Below are 27,864 nucleotides of genomic sequence, written 5' to 3' on the forward strand. Positions count from 1 at the left end.
CGTCCACCCATCCCGACATAATGTGCAACCTTCTGAGCATGCGCAAGCATGCTCACATTTGCGAACTGGTAGCGAAGGTAAGTGAATCCCACCACTGATTTATATATATACTGGGAATCACAGGGAGGGCTCTGTTTTGAATTATGTGACAAAGGGAGGACAGAGGCAAGTTATATTCAGAGCTGGTCCCATAGAAATGGATTTGAGGATGGGGAGGGGATTATTGTTTTGCTCTTTAACCCTGAATTGATCCAACACCATTTCTTACTCTGATCTTTCTTTTGATGGCTTTTTTCTTCTGATTAAATTTGGTTCAATTCTGTTCAGTTTTCCAGAAAATTATCTTACTGGTGGGCATGCAGAATCCCAACTCTACTTATGTAATTTCTTCCCAACAATCCATTGGATTGGGGGTTGGGGAAATGGCCTGTTCTTTACTTATATTAGGAGTGGCCAACTTGCATCTCACAGGCTTAATACAGGACCAGAACCATTCTAATTAAGTAACTCATAATGGATTTGTTAATATTTAAATGTGTTCTATATAAGAGTTGGCCACAGTTTCACCAATAAGGAGAAAAGTTTCCAAATAGCAAAAAGGGAGACTCTACTGTGTGCCACATTTATGGGAAAAATCCCTAAAATCCTAGGTTTGATGAATCCACATATACACTTGTGAGTTTGTATATATGTGAAAAGGGTTGTCTAATAATAGTAATCAATGTGTGAAATGTATTACATTTTTGAAAGCAATGCATTTACTTATTAATTTGAAAAAGGTACTTTGAAATGCACAAAAGTGCCAGTCTGCAACTCATACTGCTGCTATGTTAGTTTGCAAAATGACACAACTGCCAAGATAATTCCAGCTATTCTAAATCAAACTCAAAGGATTGCATAGCCTTAATATATAACACTATGCCTCGATGAGACTGTTTTGTGTATGAACAGTTATCACTGAGTTGCATGCATTATGATTCATAATACAGTTGCATCTACAATCCATCTTTCTGGACTCTAGGCTATTTTAAAGAGAATATAAAAACTGGCTAGATTTACATGTATACTTTAGTAGTAAATCCAGGCAATAACCATTAGTTGAGTTTGATACAGCTTTCAAGACACACTGATGGAAGTTGGCAGTGATGAGAAGAAATACAGCAAAAGATAAGAAGCAATCAAAGGCAAAACCATCCAAAAATAACTACCAAGCGGGTGTGCAACTATAAGGCACAGCAGCAGCAGAAGAACCATTAACAAGGATTCCTCTCTTCACTTGTATTTCTTTTCTTAATACAAATCATTAGAGTGCTATTTGCAACGAAAGCACACTTTCAGAGTGTTGATGCTAAAACATATTACCCAGCATGGATATTTAGAGATGTAAATGATTGAACGCACAGCAGAAATCTTTGGTCCTCCAGTTGGTCACCTCTTGATGAGACATGGAACACTGCCGTGAGTATTCTGAAAGAGTAGCACAACTACAATTGGAGTGTCCTGGATTGCTGCAGTCTTGCATATCCAGTTGGCAACGGATAACAAACTCTTTTTTGGAAATATTGCAAGATGGTGACACGAGGCGTAACAGTTGGAAGCAAAGTGCGGCCTAAGAAGAAAATGAACAAACATATAGTCTCAATCAAGGGACACACACACTGTCAATTTTGAAGACTACCACTAAGAGTTTTGAAGAATATCCCATCAAGCTACAAATATTCAGCAGTATAGGTCTCTGTGGTTCAAGCTAGACAGATTGTCACTCTTGCGTCACAGCTTGTTCCTGGTCTTGTCCTGCTGCTGCTTTCTAGAAAATGGGAAATGAGGTTTTCCTTTCCATATCAGCGTCAAAATCACAGCAAAAATTCATAGCAAAAATATTTGTTGGGTCCTTGTTGGTCTTTGAGTTTGGTGGTTTTCTTGCAGATGTTTCATTACCAGACTAGATTTTCTGCAAGAAAATCAGCACTCAGAGAGGACGAAGTACCCTACTGTTTAATACTGTTACAAATATTCTTTTTTTATCAGTAAGGATTTTTTTTTTCTGATTCCCTGTGCTCAGATGAAAAGGGAAACCTCCTGCTTAAACCTGAGCAGGAGAAGATGGGGAACTAACTAACTGAGAAACAACTGAGAGAAAATGCAACTCCATAATGAATGGAAAGCAAAAGTGATTGAAAAATTCTATAATAGAAAAATGGTAAGTTTACAATAGACACACTTTCCTTCAATCCCTTTCAGATAGATGGAGCCATCTATTCTTCTTCAGATTTGTAATGTTTCTTTATTACACCCTTTTCCCAAGGGAATTTAAATATAGCAGAGTAATGACATAGTGCTTACATCTTTATTTTGAGGAATGGCAGGAGTCGTCATCCCTTCAAAAGGACAGATCTCTGCAGGATCGTCAATTTTATGTAAACTTGCATATTTATATGAGTCCAGAAGAATACCTGTTAATTGAGATATACATGTTACTGAACTTGATCAAAATGAGTCTTAAAGAATTCTTCAGTCAGCACAGCTGGCTGGAGAGTTCTGGGAGCTGAAGTTCATACCTCTTCAGGTTGCCAAGGTTGAAAAATACTGCTCTAGAGAAAAATAGACCTTTTGAAATATTTTGGGGCTTGGGCAAAGAATGGTCATTTCAGTCTTTTCCATCCCTTTTTGCATTCTGTAACCCACCCACCCCCCATAAGCCCAACACCTGTAAAATCCAAATCAGTTACTATTAATTCATTAGTTTTATAGTCCAAGAAGAACACTATCGATCCAGCTGAGCATTTCAAATCCTGAATCATACAGGTAGCTCTCTACTTACAATGATTTGTCTAGTGACCATTTGAAGTTACAATGGCACTGAAAAAGGTGACTTATGACTGTTTTTCACACAAATGTTGCAACATCCTCATGTTCATGTGTCCAAAATTTGGATGATTGGCAACTGGCAAATATTTAGGATGCTTGCATTGTCTCAAGGTCAATGTGATCATCTTTTGCCACTTTCTGACAAGCAAAGTCAATGGGGAAGCCAGATTCATTTAACAACTATGTTACAACTGCAGAGATTCACTTAACAACTGTGGCAAGAAATACCATAAAATGGGGCAAACCTCACTTAAAAACTGTCCTGTTAAGCAACAGCAATTTTGGGCTCAACAGTGATTGTAAGTCAAGGACTACCTGTACTTAAGATGGAACCCTCCTCCCTGAGCAGGACCTATAAATAAAAAAGTCTGGAAATCATGTCATGATCTTTAGTATTATTATCTTATTAAATAGTTTTCTCTGAGTAAGAAGCTCAGTAATTTCTTGCCTTGAATAGTCTTGTATAGACAAAATGTTACTTTTGTGAGTTGTACTGGTTGCCAGTTTGCTTCCAGGTGTGACTGAAGGTGCTAGTTGTCACCTAGAAAACCTGATATGGTTTAGGACCTGATTACCTGGGGATGTCCCATAGCATCTGCATGGCTGATTTGATCTGGCAGGATCGGAATGCCCCAGGTTCCTTCAACTAAGCAGTATCATCAATGAGGACCCCAGAAGTGAATCTGCCTTCTGGACTAAGGTCCACCCCAAGATCCAAATAGCTGTTGGTGTTTTGAAGGCCTAAAGACCTAACTCTTCACCAGGCATTTGGTGGGAATGTCTGGAGCCGCCTTTAAATTTAGATTGGTTTTTTTTTAATTCCACCTGGTCTGTTATCTTGCCTTTGCTATCTTCTTGTTTTGTTTTGTTTTTTGCCATGTTCTTCATGTTTTAATTGATAGAGTCACTAGAAATCAGGTGGCATTTATATTTAGTAAATAATAATGATAATCATACCGTCACTCAGAAACTCATTCAACTCTTGCCCATCAAAATTTCCACAGAGTCCACATGTCTTTCCCCTATATTTCTGTTCAATTAAAACCTTAAAAAAGGGAAAAGAGGATCAATTAGAAAACAACCATGCATGACTTCTTGGTAACATACCCATGCTATATGTTCTCCTCTCAGTTATAAATTATAAAATTTATAGAGTAATGCCATTTTGATCAGTGGAATGCACCTCTGAGTCAATCCAGACAGCAACATGCCTATTACAATGTTTGTTTAACCAAATCATGGGCTGCAGTCCAGGTCAGCCTGACCTATGCTGCAATATTAATAGTGAGACACTGCCCAATTAGCAGGAAAAAAGAAATCTAAGAAGCCGTCCTGCTGTGACACCCTAAAAGATTAACAGATTTATGCCGCAGTAAACCTGCCGGATCTACAAGGCATCACATATAACTCCTGTTTGTTCTTGCTTTGACAACCTAGTACAGCTCCTCCTCTGGAATTTGTCATCAAGTGTTCTTTCTCAACCACTGTTTTTTTCCCCCAAGAGGAAACAGATGGTCACTTACCTTGCATTATTGCCTTGCATTATTGCTTGAACATATTCCATCTGGCAACACTATTCAAATTAGATGTTGTCATCCAAGACATGGTCCATAGTGGACAATTAGATGGGACGTTTTAAATAGTAACTAATCTTCTCTCTTCATCTCCTACTGGGTTTTTTTATTACTAGCTTACAATAAAGAGCAACATTTTATATAATAGTTATCAATTTTACTTCCGATAATGTATTTTCAGAAGGTCTATTTTACTATTCCTGAAGAAGGTTTAGAGCAGCCCATGAGAGCCATTATGGGGTGCCTCTCAGACTTCAAGTCTCAACGTGTTCCTGTTTCTGTTGAATGCAGGGGTTTTCTTTAGTTATGATTGTCAACTGTTATTGGATGTACCGAGAGATTTTTAAATGATACCTTTAAAACAATGAGTGAAATTTGGTAATTTATCTAAATGTTGACATCAGCAGTGCAGTAACTGTTGCTTTAAAGAATAGGTCATTTGGAATAGAAGTCTTTGTAAGAGTGTGTGTGTTTGTATGGAGGTGTGCACGAAAATAAAAACATATTTTACCCCACCTCCCCACTTTCTGCTATTTTTCATTTGCAATACTTCTGGCCAGCTTCATTCAGACTAGAAGGTTGACAGCCAGAAATTCCAAGGACACTGCCCTGCTGAAATTTATTTATTATAAGTATTAGGAAAGTCTTTAATAATGATAGAACAGTATCTAATGCAAAATCTATGCTTTAAGCCAGAAGTGGGCCTCAGAAATTTCAGCAACAGGCGTGGCCTGGTCAGTCTCATGCACCACAGTGTGAGGGGGCATTTTTGACTTCCCTAGGCTCCGGAGGCTTTCCTTGAGCCTCTGGGAGGCCGAAAACGGCCTCCCCTGGGCTCCAGAGGCCCTCCGGAGGGCCTTCCAGAACTTCCAGAACTTCCAGGAGGCCTGATTTTCCCCCTTCCTGAGTCTCTGTGTGGGCCCTGCACTTACCTGGCATCCAAAATGGGCCACATGGAGACTCCTGGGAGGGGTGAGGTGGGGTGGCAGGGCCAGTCAGGTGTGGGATTTGGAGGATCTCCAAACCATCCATAATGTTAGATACACCCCTGCTTTATGCCCTCTCTGTTGCACAGTCCCAAGGCTCAAATCCTGCATCTTGTCTTGCCATTGTAAGGGAGGAAGAGCCATCTATTTCATTCTATGAGAAGTAGTTCATACTTGCTTGTGGTTATTGTAATGGACCATCCTGGCCTCTGGCCCTTTACTTTTGGCTTTCCTTGCTCTTGTACACACACATACACACACACTAATTGGAAGGTTTTTGAGAAAGGAGTGAAAGGCAGAGGAAGGTTACCAATCTCTTTCCTTCTGCTTTTCTGATAGATACCATCTCTTCCCCAAGCTGCTTTTCTCTCAAATGCCAAGGTAGAGGAGGAAAAAATAGAGAAGAAAGCAAAATAAATGAGAGAGATGGGAAAAAGGGGAATAGAAAGATTTAAATGAGTTTGTATGGGTGACAGGTATGGTGGGTGAGTTAGTGAAGTTACTGTGTTTGTTTAATTATTTTACTTTATCTGTACCAATCTTTTGAATGAGAATGTTTTGTACATCATTTTGTCCAACCGGTGCCACATATAGATGAAGTATATAAAGCAGACTATAAACAGAGACCTGTAGGATAATGTTCTACCTGCTTTTAATGCCAATCCTTTGACATAGTCTGACATGCCTTGCAACACTATGACAGAATCTGTTTTTGGAGACTCTGTGGACAGGTGATCAGCTGAAGCTGATTGGTTGACTGGTTGTTGCGGAGATGATTATGTTAGATAGTCCTCAAGACTTCTGAGACAGATAGTAGGAGGGTTGTGGGAGGACAAGGGAATTGTGGAAAATAAGGCAGGTGGTAACATCTGAGTGATGATGGGAAGAGGGAGATATGGCAAGAAATTGGACTGGATTATAAACAGAAAAGACAAAATTAATATTTGAAACCAATTCTGCTGCCTGGTACTCAAAATTCACCAATGATGCCATGTTTTTGGATCCTCAATATCCTGGTCTCAGGATGGTGCTATTGAATACCACATTGGGGAATTACAAAGTACCCCAACCCTACAAGGTTCCGGGATCAATAACAATGTGTCTATCTGGTATGTATGGTATATTTTAGTTACAGTATTAGCGTATTATTCTAGTTATGTTTATTCTCTCTTGCTTGGTTGCAGGCAATGCACTTTTTTTTTAAAAAAAAAATCTTGAGTTGGGTAACCTTAAAATATAAATTTAAATAAATGAATGAATAATATAGCTACAGAAATCATCAGAAAGCTTACATTGAAATTTGCAAACAAGCTTTTGAGAAGAATCTTTATGCAAGGCGAACAAATTAAATACACATGTGAAAAAATTTTCTTGGAATATCTTGGTTCCTTACCCTTTTTCAGGCTACTTTTTGGAACTTCAAATAGAGATTTCCCCCCTCCTCTGCCATGTTAAGAATGGCAACCTTGCACTGCCTAAACTATACATATAAAGGGCATTAAATCATCTAATTAAAATAATGGTTGTTAAAATCATTACCCTTTGGCTTTACCGTGTTCTATCTTCAGTATTTTAATCAAAGCCAAAGAACACATGCAGAATAATTTCTTTAACATGTGCCTGGAATTTTTAGACTTCCCAAATCATAATCACTGTGAAAAATAAAAACTTTACTCACCATGAGATAGTCAACGTTGTTCCAGAAAACAGCAAGTTCCATTTCCTTCCGCTTGGATATTAAACGGGTATTATGCCCAAATGGTGCAATCTGAATTCCATTACTAGTATATGGCATTTGGATTTTACTAGGGACAAACATATACTTTTAGACACTTTGCGGACTTGTATGGGATCTGGCAGAAAATTGTAAGTTGTTGTCCCTTGACATTGTGCTTAATGACTGCAGCTGGAACGGATGAACTACTGTCATAAATTGGGTACAGTCATATGAGGTTTTTTTTTTATTTTAAAACTGTGTTATTTAATGGTGAAGTTGCTTGTCCCTATTATGCTTTAAGTGAGGACTACCTCTATTATCATGAGTGGGATATCCCACTGGACAGTGATAAAGTTATGGCTTTCAGGCCACCTGCAGCTCACAACCACCTAGAGGCCTCAGAATGACACTGTATGATGTGTATAAAGAAAAACTGATATGATTTCCTGCCCTTCTGGTCTTTGGGAGGCCCAAAAAGAAAAGGTGATGCTTTAAAATGTTATTTAGCTATGATCCAATGGTGTCTTCTTGGGTGTCAAATATATCAGCCTGATGATATTTTACATGTATCCAAGGCAGGCAGAGCTTGTGATGTGACGAGATGATTGGCAACATGTAAACAAACATTCTTGTTACTCATAGTTAGCCAAAACTGATACCAGGGGTGGGTTTCAGCCAGCGTTTCTGCCAGTTTGCTCATGCACACGCTTTGCGTGCATGCTTTGCATGCATGGACACATGCAGTTCAATGGAAATTGTTCTGTGCATGCGCAGAACTCCAAAGAAAGATGTGGTGGCGGCAACCTGGGAACTGGTTCGAGGCCATGTCCAGCCTGGGTCGCTGCCAGTTGTGCACCCCAGGCCGGGGTATGTCTACTGGTTTGGTTGAACCTGGCCGAACTGGTAGGAACCCACCTATGACTGATATATCATGAGAAATGGGATCACCTTCCACTGAAAGTGGATAAAGCACGAATGCCCTTCTCAGCATCAGCTGCAGTTTTCCAGCATTTTAATGATGATTCATTACAAACACATTAGATTAGAGCTGAAGCCCAAGGGCACAACTACATATAGGTTTGGTTTTATTGGACTTATATGCCGCCCTTCTCCCAAAGGACTCAGGGCGGTGTACAAGATAAAAACACATAAGACAAAAGTTTAAAAATATTAAATAGGAAAGCCAATAACCTTCAATTGACAATTTAAATCAAATTTAGGATTAAATTAAAACTAACAATTTAAAATTAATAATTTAATTTATTCTATTCAGGCCAGGCCGGCTTTCTGAAAAAAAACTTTTTAGGATGCACTGGAAGGACCGGAGGTCGGGGATTATGCGAAGTTCCAGGGGCAGCTCATTCCAAAGAGAAGGCGCTCCCATATAGGATGGTTGCCATACTCCTTCAACGTCATAAAATAAACTTTAACTTGCAGCAGAACAAAACCATTTGTCTATTGGATGCTTACCCATAATCCTTGACTGATATGCCACTTTTGTCAACAGTAATAGTGTTCGGGCCCGCTTGAATGATAATTCTTTCAATTGTTTTGTTCAGACCACGACGGAACTGTATGTTGAAGTCTGGAGAGGTTTCATCACAGACGGTAGCAAAGACATAATTACAAGTCCCGGAGAAATCATACAGGTAATGATCAAAGGTTGAGAAGTGGCCAGTGCTCCAGGTGGAACAAGAACCTTTGTCCAGAGCTTAAAGAAAAAAAATAGTAATGTAATGAGATTCCATGAGGCTTTAGAAATCCAACTAGTTATTTAGATACTGTTTTCTCTTTACTCTCATTTACTCTCATTGTCTTTTAAATTTCTTTTGTTTGCTTCTCATCTCAAGTTCAAGGCTATGATCCACCACATGCAAAGGCACAATGCCCAGGCATTTTGTCCAAGTGAAATTTTACTGAGGTTTTCCATATAAAAAACAAAGCCCCTTCCAATATTTATAAAATAATCTTTTCAAGGATGGAAATCATCCAAAAATTCGGAGAGCTGAATACCTTGGCTTTTGTAGAAACAAGCAAGTTAAGCTTGAATATTATAGATAAGGATGGTAGTAAGGGAAAACAAGAACAGAAAGGTTCAAGGAGGCTGAGCTTTAAAGGGATGGGCAAAAAACTGAAAAAAGTGTAATTGATTACTACAGGATTAAGTGTGTGAGCAGAGGAATGGGTTGATGAAGGCTGGGTAAAAGAAATGGTTAAAAAAACAAAACAATTGTTTTTCTTACATTCAAAATTAATTTTAATAAAATGCAAACAACAACAACAACCCCCAACCCCAATCCCTAAATAATGAAAAATAAAGAATTACTTCTTGGAATGGGGGAAACTATATATGCTGTACTTGATCTTAACTGTTACTCAAAGGCAATGAATGTTTAAATAATTTTGTGTACACTAAGGAGAGGTGTATATTACTTGCACCAATAGAGAAATCAGATGTATATTATGGGACCATGGAAGTTGAAGAAAAAATGATAACAGAATTAGCTGCAGTGGCGGCTATAATGCAGACTTCTTAACTTTTCTTTTTCAGTTACCAGCACTTGTACCAATAAGCTGGGTAGGCAAGCTGGGCAAGTCCTATTTTAGTTGCTTTTAGTCTTTCAGAGCCCTGACTACAATACAAAGACTGGAATAGACATTGCTGAGGTATCAGTAATGCCGGTCACAGAAATCAGGTTTTCTTGGTGTAAGTTGCTTGCGTGAAATACACACACACACACACACACACACACACACACACATACAGGGGTTTTGGCGTATTTGGGTCTTTTCCCATGTAAGATGGTGACGTTTCGATGAGGTCCCATTCGTTATCTTCAGGCTGGTGCCTTTGGCTTCGTGCCTGTGCAAGCAAAGCGCGATCAGAGCTTCGGATAAACAACTCCAACCCTACACAGAATCCATCACCTCACACGTACAAAACTCACTCCACTTCATAGAAACAATAAAGAAACAGAACCTACAACCCAGCGACCTACTTGTGAGCTTCGATGTCATATCCCTCTTCACCCAAGTGCTTATAAAAGAAGCCTTGACAGCTATCTAGAACAAACACAACTCACCTAAACATATGATGGACCTGACCAACCACTGCCTAACCAACACATACTTCATCTATAATGGACAAAGATACAAACAGATAGAAGGAGCACCCATGGGATCACCCCTCTCACCTGTCATCGCAAACTTATACATGGAACATTTTGAAACTAACGCCTTAGATAAATCTGAACACAAACCCAAACTCTGGCTTAGATATGATGATGACACTTTCGTGATTTGGCCACATGGGAAAGAAAAACTGGACAACTTCCTCACACATCTCAACAACCTACACCCCAAAATACAATTCACCATGGAAATAGAAGCAAACAACCAACTTCCCTTTCTGGACGTCCTAATCTACAAAAATCCCAATGGCTCCCTAGGACACACCATTTACCGAAAAAAACCACACACCAACCGCTACTTAAACGCACAATCCCATCACCACCCTGCACAGATCAACTCTGTAGCCAAGACCCTCATCTGCAGAACCAAACACCTAGCCGATAAAGACCACCTGAAAACTGAATTACACACTCTCACTAATGTATTAATCTCCAACAGATTCCAAAGAAAAACAATTACCAATCTAATCCAAAGGGAGACTCCCCCCCAAAACCAAGACACAACAGGACAACAGAATCAGTCTCCTCCCTTACATCAAAGGCACCACAGATAAAATCAGCAAAATTCTCCACAAATACAATATTAAAACAGCCTTCAACACTGACCAAAAAATAGTCAACATTTTAAGAAACCCCAAAGACAAAATCCAGCTAGAAAACCGAGGAGGCTACAAAATACCATGCAAAATATGCCCTGCAACATACATAGGCAAACAAACAGGAGAATAAATGCACGCATCACAGAACACAAGAACACAGTAAGAAAAAAAGAAAAAAACTTCCTCCCTTTTCCAGAACCTTAAACATGAAATTAATTTTGAAGGAACCAGGTTAATCTCCAAAACTGAACACTTCAACAAAAGAATAATTATGAAAGCTATCGAAATAGAAAAACATCCCCACAACATGAATAAACGTGATGATACCTCCCACCTACCAGACATCTGGAAACCAGCCCTAGTCAACAAACGAGCCCCACCCACCACCCAGGCCGTTATAACATGAAACAACAACGGACACACAGTCAGCACCAATCAGTACCAATCTACCAATCATGATACAACCACACGACCAATCATTCCACTTACTGAAACAAAGCCAGCACTCCACCTCCACCCCCCAAGATTTATAGAGGGATGGCAACTCCGACCATACTTTAAGCCCAAAACCCAGCCTGAAGATGGCGAGTTAGACCTCGCCGAAATGGACAATCTCAATCTTACATGAGAAAAGACCCGAATACAACAAGAGCAGAATATTTACACCCGTGAAAATCTACGAAAACATACATACATATATCTATGTCTATGTCTATGTCTATGTCTATGTCTATGTCTATGTCTATGTCTATGTCTATGTCTATGTCTATGTCTATGTCTATATCTATATCTATATCTATATCTATATCTATATCTATATCTATCTATCTATCTATCTATCTATCTATCTATCTATCTATCTATCTATCTATCTATCAGTGGTGGGTTTCAAATCCCGTTCCAACCAGTATCGTTGAAAGGGGACTGGCAGCATCTTCATGGATGCTCACAGCGCGCACACACACACATGCAGCGCGCGCATGCATCTTAGTGCCTCTGCAATGCTCAGCAATTCTCCAGCTGCTCCGCGGAGCATCATGCAGGTGCTGTATGTGCCATGCGCCTGCACGGAAGTGCCAAAGCCTTTAAACACCAGTAAGGAGCTCGGGCAGGTGGGTGGGCCCTCCAGAGCATGTACTGGAACAGTATCTGGTGCTCCAGGCTGGCTCCGGGGCATACTGCCTACAACCTACCGTTGATAGATAGATAGATAGATAGATACATACATACATACATACATACGTGTGTTGAAATACTGGTTTTATAGAAATGGAAGCATAAATACCTGAGTGATGTTCATCTAGACTTCTCTGCCCTTCTGAATGGGTTACTGCAAGAACAGAAAAAAGAGAAGTATGGGTTGTGTTTTTACATGTCTGTATGACTATGTTTCATGTGAGAAGAAAGGAAATGGCTTCTTCCATTTGATGCTCTCCAGTTAGAACAGGAAACTTTGGGACTTGTCATCCCAAGGCATTAGGAACAGAGCTGGTTTAGAGAAGGCTTGGGTCACAACAGCAAGTGAATTTTCATGATGACCCTATGATTTGCAACTATTTTTGACTCAATCTAATTCCCTGAAATATCTATGAATATATAATCTAATAACAATAAATAGTATATTCCAGGATAATAATGTAACACAACACAACATAAATGTGACGTAATGTAACATAACATAATATAACATAATATCCTGAAACTGAAGTTTCAGGATTTATTTAAGAAAGAAAATTGGCAGAAAAAGAAAGACTGACTAATATAGATGTTAGCAACCATTCTAATATAAAAAGGAGCTTAATTCAGGTCAAGAATTTCCAGGGTTCCACCCTGTCTGCTTTACATCATTATGTCACTTTGTGCCTCTTCATTATCGCCAAGGCAAATACAGGGAGTTAAAAAGCCACCGCAAGATTGTTCTGTGGGAAACAGTAATTGTGCATAACTAAATTCTACACCGTATTCATTTAGGCATATAACTGCACAGGATGGATTGATGCAGTGGAAAATTATATCATCTTGTCATTCAAGGACTAGGAAAATATAATTTCCCTGTTGGCTCATTCAAATATTTTAAGAGACACAAGAATGGAACAATTAGAAACAGCATGTCACATATTTTCCTCATCATGGTGTTCTAGAAGACAAAAACCCTGCATCTACTAAGATTTCCATGTTATGAAAGACACATTATTTATTAATTTATGAATGCATTAAGATCCTGCAACCCCAGGTCTGAATTTGTTTATTTTCAAAAATATTTGTCCATTAAAGTGGATTAGCCATGCATATATTTAGAACCCAACAGTTGTTTCCCTGTGCCACAGGCATAACTTGATATTTTGTCTCAGTTACCACTTCTATTTAAGTGTTTGAGGAAGATATTTCAATTTTGAAGTACTTCCCTATAGTTAAGTCAGGTATTAAATCACAATAGGTATTGTGACATAGCTTATATATTACATACATAACTTCCCTGAGAATGAAAATAATGAGCATTTTATATTTATGTCCTGGGATTTTCATTCATGAAGTTCTTTTGAAAGTGGTTTAAAATCTAATATGCAGTTTTATTTAGAACCATATTGACTTTGAAATATGTTACGATTTCAAGAACAAGTGGGATGTGGCTTGGTCTGGATTTTGAAAAATCTGAAAGAAAGCAATACAGTTTATTAGATGTATAAAGGCCATCTGATACCACCATAATGAGACCCTTTCAAAATGCCTAGTTCTATGTGTTATTTTCTAACTTTTCAAGTCTTGGTTAGCAAGTTACGGACTCATAGCTCCAGTCTCATCCTATTGAATAGTATTTCTCAACCTCATCTATTTTAGGATGCGCAAACCAACTTCCATGATTCTCTAGCCTGCATGAAGAACTCTGGGAGTTGAAATCTGGATGGGAAATTTTGGGAATTGAAATCCAACTTAAAGTTGTTGAAATTGAGAAACACTGCATAAAACAAAACAGGATTCCCACTGTCCCTTCTCTTGTTTATTTTACTTCTGGAAATATTAAATAGAGATATGAGAGGATTGTGGGGCTAATGATTAAAAAATAAATGTGTAATTAATGTATAAGTTACATACTCTTGCAGATGACTTGGTGTTGGTTCCCTTTAAAGGGAATTGCGATATTAATGGACAAATTTAAAGAATTTGGTGCTTTAAAAGGTTTTAAGATTAATAAACAGAAGATGAAGAAGTTAATAAAAATATGAAAACAGAAGATCAACCAGCTGATGAGTCAAAACTTTTAAATTTCAGAGGAAGACAAAACATTTGGGTATCATTATGACAACTATGAACTATACACTATTTCAAAATAATTGTGTTAAGATGTGGTGTGGAGTTAAAATATATGTCATAAGAGAGGAAATTAAAACTGGCTTTGCTGTGGAGAATTTTGTGATAAAAATGAATGCCTTACCTAGAATGAAGTTTTTGTTTCAGACAATACTTGTTTTGACAACTGATACACCATTTAAACAGTAGCAGAATGATACATATAAATTTGCGTGGCAGGGGAAAAATCACAATGAAATATAAGATGTTATAAGATGCTAGGAATAAGGAGTATTGGGTCTACCTGATTTGAATTTTTATTTTGCAGTTTGCTGTTTGGTTTTGGTATGACCGTGAAATAGAATTAGAAGAACATGACCTAAGATTTGATGGCATGGATGTTTGTGGCGATAAGTCAATATGGATTTAAAAAAAACATTATGTTATATGAGCCACATAGAAAATATAAAATAGACACAAATCCTGATTGAACCTGAAAGCACCTCTGTGACTGTCAGCACAAAAAGCATCTTACTGACAAAAAATAATAACACAAATGGTTAACTTATTGTGAGATATTACAATTTTCTCAAGGGGAATTTAAAATAAAACCAAGAAAAGAACTGGTATCAGAAGGACATAAATGCCAATATTTCTCTTGTTTAAAATTGTTAGCAAGATTTAAAGTTGGCAAAATCATTTATGATTTTGATCATCACAAGACTGAATTAGAAATAGAATTGTATACAGATGTTCAACATGTAATGACTAAAATGTATAGATTTTAATGAATTATGAAACAGAAGAAGGAGTGAAAGATTATGATAAAAAGGACAAAAATTGGTCATAATATACAGATGGAACAATGGGAAAATATGTAGCTGAGAGGATCGAAGTTTACATTATGTTATAATCTTAAATATAATTTTTCTAAGATGACTAGAAATTCAATGACCCCATCATTATTGCGGAGATATTTCCTTAACAGATTCCTCAACATTTTCAAATGTACTGGAAACGTTCTTAAAAATTAAGGGAGATTTTCAGAGATCTACCTGTCTTGAAAATAGTTCATATGGAATGGTGCATAGTGCAGTCAAACATCAACACCAACAAATGTTTTATGACATTTTGTGTCATATCATAAAATGTTTTATAGTAATTTTCATGTCAAAAAATATTTTATAAAATTTGCCATATTTCAATTCCATGCAAGTCATGGGTTCTGGATTTTGGACACATTATGTAAATTAGTCCATTTGAAGTATGGTTCAAAACTGTTGCCCTACAATGCATGGTTTTGCCCAGTTAAAGGTTATACACAAATAAACAGGAGTTTTAATGGTATATAGTATAGATATATGTCTGATTTATCAGAAAATTGTCTAGAATGTATAATGGCACTTCAAATTTATGCTGGAAATGGAAACAAGAAAGGACTTTTATCATCTTTAGTACACATATGAAAAATCTAGAAAACTGTGGATTCACATACATATTCAGAGCTTTTTAAGATTAATATACAATTGAAACCAGAGGGGTTTTCTTTGGGATTGGAGAACAAAAAGTTGGAAAAGAGTCATGAAACTTTGTTTTTGTACAAGAAAACTGCAATGAGATTATTATACGTGCAAAGATGGAAAGTTTTGGCATAGGCAATGGAGGAATGGATGCTGAAAATAATGGAACTTGCTGACATGGCTAAATTGATTTCTTTGATTAGAGAAAAAACAGTATCTACATTTATTGCTGATTGAAGACTCTTTACAAACTTTTTATCTATATCTATATCTATATCTATATCTATATCTATATCTATATCTATATCTATATCTATATCTATATCTATATCTATATCTATATCTATATCTATATCTATATCATCTATATCATCTATATCATCTATATCTATATCTATATCTATATCTATATCTATATCTATATCTATATCTATATCTATATATCTATATCTATATCTATATACATATGCATATGTATATACAATATACATATACATATACATATACATATACATTTACATTTACATATACATATACATATACATACATACACATACATACATACATACATATATTGTATATACACATACACAGGTGAAACTTGAAAAATTAGAATATTATGCAAAAGTTCATTTATTTCAGTAATGCAACTTAAAAGGTGAAACTAATATATGAGATAGACTCATTACATGCAAAGCAAGATAGTTCAAGCTGTGATTTGTCATAAATGTGATGATTATGGCTTACAGCTCATGAAAACCCCAAATCCACAATCTCAGAAAATTAGAATATTCTGAAAAGGTACACTATTCTAAGCTCAAAGTGTCCCACTCTAATCAGCTAATTAAGCCATAACACTTGCAAAGGGTTCCTGAGCCTTTAAATGGTCTCTCAGTCTGGTTCAGACTGAGAGACCATGGGAAAGGCTGCTGACCTGACCGTTGTGCAGAAAATCATCATTGACACCCTCCATAAGGAGGGAAAGTCTCAAAAGGTAATTGCAAAATAAGTTGGATGTTCCCAAAGTGCTGTATCAAAGCACATTAATAGAAAGTTATGTGAAAGGGAAAAGTGTGAAAGAAAAAGGTGCACAAGCAGCAGGGATGACCGCAGCCTGGAGAGGATTGTCAGGAAAAGGCCATTCAAAAGTGTTGGGGACTTTCACAAGGAGTGGACTGAGGCTGGAGTCAGTGCATCAAGAGCCACCACACACAGACAGATCCTGGACATGGGCTTCAAATGTCATATTCCTCTTGTCAAGCCACTCCTGAACAACAAACAATGTCAGAAGTGTCTTACCTGGGCTAAAGAAAAACAGATCTGGTCTGTTGTTCAGTGGTCCAAAGTCCTCTTTTCTGATGAGAGCAACTTTTGCATCTCATTTGGAATCCAAGAACCCAGAGTATGGAGGAAGAATGGAGAGGCACACACTGCAAGATGCTTAAAATCCAGTGTGAAGTTTCCACAGTCTGTGTTGATTTAGGGAACCATGTCATCTGCTGGTGTTGGTCCACTGTGCTTCATTAAGTCCAGGGTCAACGCAGCCGTCTACCAGGAGATTTTGGAGCACTTCATGCTTCTTTCCACAGACGAGCTTTATGGGGATGCTGACTTCATTTTCCAGCAGGACTTGGCACCTGTCTACACTGCCAAAAGCACCAACACCTGGTTCAATGACCGTGGGATTACTGTACTTGATTGGCCAGCAAACTCACCTGACATGAACCTCATAGAGAATCTATAGGGCATTACCAAGAGAAAGATGAGAGACATGAGACCGAACAATGCAGAAGAGCTGAAAGCCGCTATTGAAGTATTCTGGTCTTCCATAACACCTCAGCAGTGCCACAGGCTGATAGCTTCCATGCCATGCCGCATTGAAGCAGTAATTGCTGCAAAAGGGGCCCAAACCAAGTACTGAATACATATGCATGCTTATATTTTTCAGAGGTCCGATATTGTTTTATGTACAATCCTTGCTTTATTGATTGCATGTAATATTCTAATTTTCTGAGATTGTGGATTTGGGGTTTTCATGAGCTGTAAGCCATAATCATCACATTTATGACAAATCACAGCTTGAACTATCTTGCTTTGCATGTAATGAGTCTATCTCATATATTAGTTTCACCTTTTAAGTTGCATTACTGAAATAAATGAACTTTTGCACGATATTCTAATTTTTTGAGTTTCACCTGTATATATGAAGAACTTATGATTTATGTTTTTGATGACTAAGAATAGATTATAGAAAAAAGAATTAGATTGTAACCACAGAGCAAAAGGAAAATTTATAATTTTGTTTAGAGTTGCTGTAAAGACAATCAGAAGCTACCTTGATCTGTTTTCTTTCTTTTCTATTTTTTTTACTTTTTTTTAAAACTCCCTTGCACTTCTTCTATGTGAATCACCAAAGTTTTTAAGTGAATCCACAGTCTTTAAACCAACAGCACAGTTGGTTAAGTGAATCTGTTGTTTGCTATGGGACATTTAAAAAAAACCTCAGAAATAAATGCTGGTATTCAGCAAAAATGTTAAAAATCATGGTCATGTGACCGTGACATACTGCAAATGGCCATACATGTCAACTGGCTGCCAAGAGTCCAACATGAGGTCAAGTGACTGGGGGGAGAAGGGTGGCCATCAGAACTTTGGAACCAAGTCATAAGTACTTTTGGGAGAGGTTCTGTCATAACTTTGATGAAGTTGAGGACTATAACGCACAAACAGAAATCCTATAGTAAAGAATCCATGCTGTGTCTTAATATGCCCAGTCCCTTTTTTTCTGGATCATTCATCGACTTTTCCCTTCATTTATGGAACAAGTTGCTGAACACTCTTTGCTGGAAATTCCCAGTCTGAACTGAATAGTAAATTATGTTTTATGAGACCCAGATTCAGCATTGCTGTCCCTGCCCATGTATTTTCTCTCTTAGCTCATAACTCCTCCTGTCCAAACATTGTCTCCTGTCCATTTGCCTTTTAGTCTTCCTCCTGCCATTATTAGTTTCACTCCATCAGTGAGATGCCGTTTATTTATTTGCTCTGAGTTTCGTCTTGCCATTCTCACAGGAGCCACTGAAAGTGAAAATGATGTTATGTGGGAACCTGGATTTCTATCTCTCCTCACTCCTGTTGATATGTAGAAGCTGAGGTGGCGCAGTGGTTAGGGTGCAGTACTGCAGGCCACTTCAGCTGACTGTTATCTGCAGTTCAGCGGTTCAAATCTCACCAGCTCAAGGTTGACTCAGCCTTCCATCCTTCCGAGGTGGGTGAAATGAGGACCCAGACTGTGGGGGCAATTTGCTGACTCAATTTGCTAAAAATCTGTAAACCGCTTAGAGAGGGCTGAAAGCCCTATGAAGCGGTATATAAGTCTAATTAATAAATAATAAATAAATAAATACATTTTCCTCATTCACTTCTGTGGTAGATTTCTGAAATGGCTGCCTTGTTAGAGGTCTGATATTCCCAGGCAGGGGTAGGTTCTGGCTGCTGCTACTGCCAGTTTGCTCAGGGATGCGCTGCGGGTGCGTGCATGCTTCATGCATGTGCTTGATGTGCGTTACACACACGTGCAGTGCTATAAAATGCTTCTGGGCATGTGCAGAAGGAAAAAACAAGATGGTGGCTTGTATAGCACTGTGATAGAACTGGTTTGGAGGCGTGGACAGCAAAGTTACTACCTACTCATCCGAACTGGTTCGAACCAGTGGGAACCTACCTCTGTTCCCAGATCACTCTTTCCTCTTTTGGAGGTAAACTGCAACCTACATTCTTGGTGGGGTGTTTTTTTTGCATTGTTCACCTGTGGGGATCCATTTCATTAAATCAATCTATATACCGGTACATGATTTTCGTATTGCTTTCTTCTTTTTAACAGTATAAGCTGCCCAGAGTTCCCTCATGGTGAGATGAGTGGCAAACAAATTTAACACATAAATAAATAATAATTCATTAAATCCAGTTGGCTGATACAGCCCTATATAGCTTCTTATGTCCACTGGGCCTATACAGATAGTCCTCAACTTACAACAGTTTGCTTAGTGCCTATTTGAAGTTACAACAGCACCTAAAAAGTGAGTTATGATCATTTTTCACATTTATAACCTTTTCAGCATCCCCATGGTCACACAACTTACATTTGGATGCTTGACTCACATTTATGATGGTTGCATTCTCCCAGGATCATGTGACCGTATTTTGCAACCTTCTGACAAGCAAAGTTAATGGGGAAGCCAGATTCACTTAGCAAGCATGTCACTAATTTAACAATAACAGTGATTCAATTAACAAATGGAGCAAGAAAACTCAATTTTAACAAATTTCTCATTTAGCCACATAAATTTGGGGCTCAATTGTGGTCATACATTGAGGTCTGCCTGTACAGTCCTGTAGCTTCAAGAGACCATTCTTATCTCATTTCAAGTGTCTTCCTGTCAAATACTTTGTGATCTCAAGCTGAGGCTGCTGTGGCAAAATGTGACCCCATTTAGTGGAAGAAGACAATTCTGTAGATCATAAAAACATTCCCCACCTCAAGAACTGAAGCAAAAAAAAAGCCACTAAGATCGACAACAACCCATATATTGTCAGTCGGTCTAAAATGTAAACAGACAATTAGAACCTTTCAGTATGGAATACTGAAATAAAAGGAATAAAAGAAAAATAGAGCAGGTTGAACTATTCTGTTCTGAATAGGCCTGAAATAGTTGTACTGCATTTTAGTTATTGCAGATAAATGCTGTTATTGTTGTCATTTGAAGGCAGAGGCAAGGTTTTCTCAGTAGAAGGCATTGGTTTTAGTAGGGTTGCTTTATAACATAATTAGAAGCAGAGATGTTTCAGGTACAGAAATGTTATGAAACTAAACACAGATGAAGAAACCACAGTGTATGTCCCCATGAGTGGCACGAGGCCATAGACAGTTCACATGCTTAAATCTTTCACCTTCACTGTTGCCACTCCAGATAAGGATAAATATTTTTATATTGAGAAAAGATACTGATAGATAAATAGAAACATTGATTTATATTGATAAATGTTGTTGAATATTTTGACAAGATTTTCAACAAAAGCAATTGGTGTATGAGCAGGCCTGTTTTTGGCAAAGGACTCGGGACCTAAGAAATATATTCTGTGTTAAGTAATTGCCTAAGAAACCATGTGACAGACAAAAGAATGAAATTTTAGGGACAGATTGATCGTAGGCATTTCCCAAAAGGCTTTATTTCAATGATGGGAACAATTTTAACTTTAGATGTTGCTGAACAGATGTTAAGACATTCAGAACTGCCTTAATATAGGCAGAAGGAATCTTAATTAGGCCTATACAACTGGTAAATTAAAAATAATCACAGAATAAAAGCTCCTTGCCAAGCAACTGTTCAGTGGCTAGTGGAATGGTGGCATAAATAGAGCTAACAATGTCAGGTGAGATCTGCAGTCATGGGAGATGCTCAGCAGTGTGACCTTTTGGTATGGCAGTTGTAGCAGAGCATTCATGGTGCTGGTGACATTTGGTGGTTGTGCTTTTATTGAGCTTTTTTTTAAAAACTGGGGTGATGCACAAGGCTGATTAGAGGGCTGTGTGTTGTCCATGGTCTATTTGTTATGTAGGCCTACTATGAAAAGTTGCTAAAATCACCTACCCAATCAAGGTTAAAGCGAAGTAAACAGAGCTTCATAGCAGTCATCAGTATTCCCGAAGGCATCTAGGCATAATTCCATGTGAAAGATAACTTCAGAGAGCATAATTGAGCCAAAGTGGCACAGTGGTTAGAGTGGAATACTGCAGGCTACTTCTGCTGACTGCCGGCTGCCTGCAATTTGGCAATTTGAAGCTAACCAGGCTAAAGGTTCACTCAGCCTTCCATCCTTCCATAGTGGGTAAAATGAGGACCCAAATTGTTAAGATAAATATGCTGATTCTGTAAACTACTTAGAGAGGGCTGTAAAGCATTGTGAAGTGGTATATAAGTCTAAGTGCTATTGCTATAATTGTCCTGTTAAGACAATTGAATGGCTCAAATATAAAACCAGAGATAATTCTGCAGCCATTTCCTGTATTTGACTAATGGTAGCTACAACATTTCTTTCCAGGGACACTTGTGTGCCACGATGATGCTACCAAGTCTTAGAAAGTCTTTTTGCAGATCAGTTGGTGTGTTTTAAAGCTGATCTAGAAACTGATATACTGAGAAACTGATTTTGATTTACATAAATTTCCAGAGTCTGACTTGATTTCAGCTGACTACTGCAATTGACTTTTGACCAAGCTTTAGCAGAAATATTCTGTGCTGTCCAAGATGCTGAACAGTCAATATCTCAGCAGAGAGTAGAAAATAGGAGTTATGTACATGTCAAAGTCAGGCAAAGAATTGAATAGCAGAGAAGTGTCTATTACAACGAACTTAGTCCACTGCATGGAAAAAGTATGTACAGGGCCTCACAAAGAAATCGGAACCCTAAATATAAGGCTTAAAAACACTGTCAGTCCCAAATGTAAATACACAGTTAGGAAGAATCTTTCAGTATGGAGTAATTGAAACAAAAGGATCAGTAGCCAAGAAAAATAGAACAGGTTGTACCTGGAGAAGTTTGAAACAACTGAACAAATGAAATGTTCATTCCCTTCAGTAGATGATAGCCTTTTGCAACTTCCAATGCTTGATGCTCCCAGTTGTTTTGAGTAAGTGTAGTATGATCAAGACTGCACCAAACTATGGTTTATTAGACCATATGATTTTTTTTCTTTTTAAAGAGTATCTTTTGGGATTTCTATACCTAGCTGTTTTAAATGAAACTACATTTTTTCAATATTTGGAAGTGTTTCATTTTTTACGGGTTTACAATGAATGCCCCCAACTTAAGGTGACAAAGAGTCCTACCAAGGGGGAGAATGTGGCTAAAAACTATACAAAGGCTAGCAACAAGATCTGAAACTTGCACAAAACCAAATGCAAACCAATAAAGTCGAAAGGGTTCAAATAAAAGACTTATGGGCGAGTCCAAATTTAAAGGAAATGGAAACTATTTTGAGCAATCAACACTGCACTGAATCACAGGTATTGGTGGACATTATGCTAAGGGCCATGTAGTACCATACAGTGCTTGCAGAATACACAGCCATGCACGTAGTAGTGGTTTGCAACTCTTTAAAGCAGCTTCATTCTTTCTTGAGATTGTATAGCTGCCATGCTGAGTCAAAGATTTAATCTACAGCAGTTTGTAGTTTTAGCTAGAAAATCTGTCCTCGATGAAAATAACTAGTCATATAATGTCAGGGAGCCTGGAAGAGAACAGAAGCTGACTTTCCTATAAATCATGTATTATAGCATCACACGAGATGTTTTATTACTTGACCTCACCCCTTTCTTTGTCCTGCAGATTCTTGTAATAGTGATGCTCATTCCTAAAGGCTTGCTGGAAAGACCAGATAAATTTTAGGTCAACTATGTGTAATAGACGTGAATGATACAATAACATTAAACACTGCCAACTGCAGCCTGCAAAAAGTAATTTCTGTAGCTGAAGAAATGATAATTATGAGAATGGGCTAAATTTATTGAAATTGCTAGATTATATGTATCTGATCTTTTTTTTTCTCTCTCTCTCTCTCTCTCTCTCTCTCTCTCTCTCTCTCTCTCTCTCTCTCTCTCTCTCAGATAACGTTAACCTTATTCATATTACTATCTGACCTCACTGTCTACAAGCCAAAGAGAAAGCAGAAAAAGCGGCTTTTAAAGGTATTCTTTGCTTTTTTAAGTTGCAGAATATTCCCATCCATTCTTCTTTACATAATCCAGTGCAACTCATAATAGATTAATATGAAGCCTGATCATGGAAACAAGCCATGATAGATTGATTTGAATGAACATAGGTTGATTTGAAGGAAATTTATGCCTCAAATGCAAAAACAGAAGTTGTCTACAAATTGAAACACAATAACCACCATGGAATGTGTATGTTTTGTCAGATTGCTGACCAGAATAGATTATTGGAACTACTAACAGTATAGATACTATGTCGGATATCCTGATCCTTTATTGCTAAAATGTATAAGGCACATGCAGCTAATTCCAGACAAGCAGCAATTTTCACATACAAAAAATACCCAAGCAGGGTAAGTTGGTTAAGAAACTAGAACTGTGCAATCATGCAACCGAGGGACTGCAAATCTCAAAGAATATTGTTATGTGTAATTTGAAGTGATTGAGGGGAAGAAAGGCAGAAGTATTCTTTTCTTCGTGTAAGTAGCAGACTCTAACTTAGATGAATGTTAAGCATACTTCTAGATTTTTAAAGACCTCGTGAATGCTCTAGAAATAAAGAATGATACAAACCTACAATTTATGATAAACTTTTACTGAGGTGCTAAGGAAAAAATCATTTAGGGAAATGCATTTAAAAATGCATGGAGACATAGATGCTACCCATGTGACAGCACTTAGTATATCCAAATTAAATGCCCACAGAGAAAAAGAACTGATAAGAACAAAATCATGCAGCATTCTAAAAAATATCACCTAACAAGAGACAATATATAGGACATACACTGGGTGCTAGAGAGTTTTTTTAGGGTAATAATGCCAATTATGTCAATGTCCCACTGTTATCTAGCAACAAGCCTTAATGCCAGGTGTACGATAAACCATCACAAAAATGATAGAAAAAAGCAGTAGGTTTAAACTGCAGTGGCTGTGAGAACTGACTACATGGTTATATTGAGAAAAAGGCAATCAATTATTTTAAATAGTTTCATTTAAGTAGGAAGTCCAGATTCTTATCTAGCAATGTCATGTTTAGTATCTGGGTGGTTTCTGACAAATTCCTGCAAGGAAACTGATAGCTTGATTTCCCCCCCCCCCCAAAGGGAGGGAAGGGGTTACTGAAATGCAAGGGATGCTGCTAACCATTGACCAGATAGCCAATGCTTTGCTGCTGTATCGATATGGATGGCTGTCTAGATGAACTATCTAGCCCAGACAAAATAAAAGAGAACCCAGAAGGTAGGAAAAAAACAGCACTGCACAAGAATTGAGCAGCACTGTATTACATTAGCAGGACTGGTAATAGTTTGGTGTCCGGTACCTTGTACCTTGCATTTTCCTGAATAGGTATTCAGGCAAGGTTACTGGCTTCCACTGTCAAAGTGAACAGTGTATTCCTCTGAGACCAAAGATCTTCTCACTGATTGAGCAAATGCGGGTTTTTGCAATATACATCAATTCTTGCACCATAAATTCATTCCTGATTTTGAACCTATATCATTGACTTGGTTTATTATGGCTTTACCTCTTCAATCAAATTCCAAATCTCCAAACAAAGCTTTGGCCAAATGAAAGACGCCTTCATTTCTTTGTAATCCCACCTGCCCTTATTGGGGTACAGACTAATGTGTCTGATTTCAGTTTGGGAGCCTTGCTACTCCAACCTGCTCTTGAGTTTCCCGGTAGCAATTTCCTCTTTGCATACCATGCCAGACAGATGCTGCTAGCTGAACAATACTAAAGTTAGTTTGTAGCCTTCAAGAACCTCTTTCAGGCAAGGCACCTTTTACTGGAGGAGATGTGATACCTTATAGAAGTCATGTCTGACCACAAGATTATGGACCATATTTAGACTTCTCACAAGTTTAATTAGTGTCCAGAACAGATAGATACAATTTTTTATCTTCTAAAGCAATATTACATGTGATATACAAAACTTGCTAACAATCTATGAAACTTCGAAATAAACATATATTCTAAATAAACATAGGCATGATTACAGATTAGACTGTGAGGTTTAAATCAAAGCTTTATTGCACTTTTCATCATAGAGCACTTTTACTGGTTCATTTTGCAATAATTATGCAGTATTTTCAAATAGATCGCATGGATTAGATGTTGTAAACCATGCAAAATAAATAAATATAGAATTTTCAGAGTGAAATGATTAAAATACTTAAACAACTAAATCTATATGTTTGAAATGCTTTTTATGGCCTAAGAGCCAATTGTAACTGCATGAGGAGGAAGAGATGAAAAAGAACAAACATCAAGAATTCACAAACAGGAATCTTGTCTCAAGAACCATATCTGCTGCCAAACTAGGTATGACCACTGGTTTACCGTGGTTAAGGATAACCATGAGTCTCCAAAATATGACCAAGGCCATTTACAATTCAAGTGCCACAGACCCATAACAATACCAAAAGAAATTCCAAGAGACAGAAGAGAGCTGGTGAAACTCAATATGCTTTATAATTCAGAAGACTAATTTATATTCCATGAACTTACCAAATAAATGTTCTGAATGTTCCAAATGGCTCTGATCTGAGAAATAAGGAAAACAAATAATTTATGAAACCATTCCCATATAACGCAGCTCTGAAGACAAAATAGGAAGCATTTTCATAGTAGTCACTAGAGCTATTCATACAAATCTGCATGAAACATTAGCAACTATTAACCAAGCAGATTAATTCCAGTATATCTACAATTCTGGGAATAAAGAAGGTTTTCACTGCAAAAGGAATGCCCACTCACTCCTGGAGTGCACAATGTGGCTCTTTGGATTGACAGTTGAAGGCAATTTCAAAGGACAAATTTAATTAACAGATATGAATTAAATATTTTTTATAATCATTCCAGAAGCATATCTTGGATAAATTCTCAACATCAAAAGAAGGTTAAATTATTCTGGATAGTGTTATCATATCTGTCTATGTGCCTATCTATCTCTTTTAACTCTCAGTCAAGAACATGTATGTTATCCCAGGTTTTATACATTAGGAAGGTTATTGCCCATGTCTCAATGGCATGAAAAGCAGAAAATAGTTTCCCAAAATTGCAAAGAGCAAAAGCCTAGGACATTACAGTTCAATCATTCAACATTGCCTCAATAGATTTACACAGAGACTAACTTTTTCCATATAGTGTTGACTGACAGACAGATAGACAAACTGACTGACTGACTTGACGTTAACACTTGGGTAGTTCACCTGAAAGTGTCAAAGAAAAATGGTTTGGGGGCCATTCCTTACCATTAGAATAGTTGAATGGAACCCTGTTACATTGCCTTCTCTACTTGAACATTTTGACTTCTCATGTTAAAAACAGGACAGCTGAAAAGAAACCTCTGGCATCTCTTTATGGGATAGCTGCTGCTGTTTGGCTTACCTGAGCTGTGCAAGATGTTGCAGAGGAGAACCAGAAATAACCAAATCATAGTGATGAGTCCTTTTCCCCCTTCCCACCTCTCTTGGCTGAAAATGGACAGTTCTGCTGCTGCCACTTTCTAGCTTCAGGTCTTCAAGCTTGGATGTTTTATATGTAGCAATGCAAGTCCCTCCCTTCTTCCTATGCTCTTCCTGAGAGGGCCACAGCTGAGCAAAGTGGGGTGGCCGCCAAACAGGATCTTCTCCTTATCAGGCTCAGCACACTGAAATGCTATTTAGAGAAAGAGGGGGGAAATAACTTCTTTCACTTTATTATCTTATTTACTATAACCTGGTTGGATAGATCTGGCTTATAACCTTTTACTCAAAACCCATTTAATTGTATTTACCATAAGAGTGTAGATCTGAGTCCTGAAGAAATATAGGTCCATTTACTCACGGAAGCTGATAGCAGCTGATAAAGCTGGGCCATTCTATAGCCCTTTCATAGTAGCTTGCCATATATTCATTAATTCATCCATTTTTCCCGCCTGCCTCTACGTCAGTCTGAATATTTCCTGGAAGACCAGCAAAAGAATTTGCAGGAGAAGGTACGTTTTCACAAAGTATGCATTTACCCTCAATTACTCAATTCATATTTGCAGTTTCATACCTTGTGAGCTGAGAACTGTGTAGCAGAGCTTGGAGTAGAACAAGACTCAAAGGATAATCGCATTACCAGCTGCATAATCCAAGAAATGTGAAGCAGATAATTTCACTTAAGAATGCACACTACAAAAAAATTCTTGAACATCCATGCTATTGGCTGAAAATGGAATAATGCTTTTTTTGGCAATACCAATAGCATGAGCAGGAAATAAGGACAGGGAGAGAGAAAGGAAGAGAGAAAAGAAAAAGCAAGGTGCCTTCTTTCCATTGAACTAGACCTTATCTCCTTTAAAATCTCATTCTTTCTCT

At 37.7% G+C, this 27,864-nt stretch overlaps 1 protein-coding gene across 1 annotated transcript in view; it reads right to left on the minus strand.

Annotated features, from left to right (window-relative positions):
* MUC6 (mucin 6, oligomeric mucus/gel-forming) overlaps positions 1 to 27,622 on the minus strand; it is a 63,400-nt gene extending 35,778 nt beyond the window's left edge. The window contains exons 1-9 of the mRNA XM_032212746.1: positions 27,560 to 27,622; positions 26,027 to 26,062; positions 23,114 to 23,168; positions 12,221 to 12,265; positions 8,616 to 8,856; positions 7,107 to 7,233; positions 3,826 to 3,913; positions 2,344 to 2,453; positions 1,402 to 1,609 (exon numbers count right to left, since the gene is read on the minus strand). Coding sequence (XP_032068637.1) covers positions 1,402 to 1,609; positions 2,344 to 2,453; positions 3,826 to 3,913; positions 7,107 to 7,233; positions 8,616 to 8,856; positions 12,221 to 12,265; positions 23,114 to 23,168; positions 26,027 to 26,062; positions 27,560 to 27,622 — 973 coding nt within the window. The remainder of the gene's footprint in view (positions 1 to 1,401; positions 1,610 to 2,343; positions 2,454 to 3,825; positions 3,914 to 7,106; positions 7,234 to 8,615; positions 8,857 to 12,220; positions 12,266 to 23,113; positions 23,169 to 26,026; positions 26,063 to 27,559) is intronic.
* Between the last annotated feature and the right edge of the window lie 242 nt (positions 27,623 to 27,864).

This window comes from Thamnophis elegans, chromosome 1 (assembly GCF_009769535.1).
Source record: "Thamnophis elegans isolate rThaEle1 chromosome 1, rThaEle1.pri, whole genome shotgun sequence".
In the NCBI taxonomy this organism is placed as follows: Eukaryota; Metazoa; Chordata; class Lepidosauria; order Squamata; family Colubridae; genus Thamnophis; species Thamnophis elegans.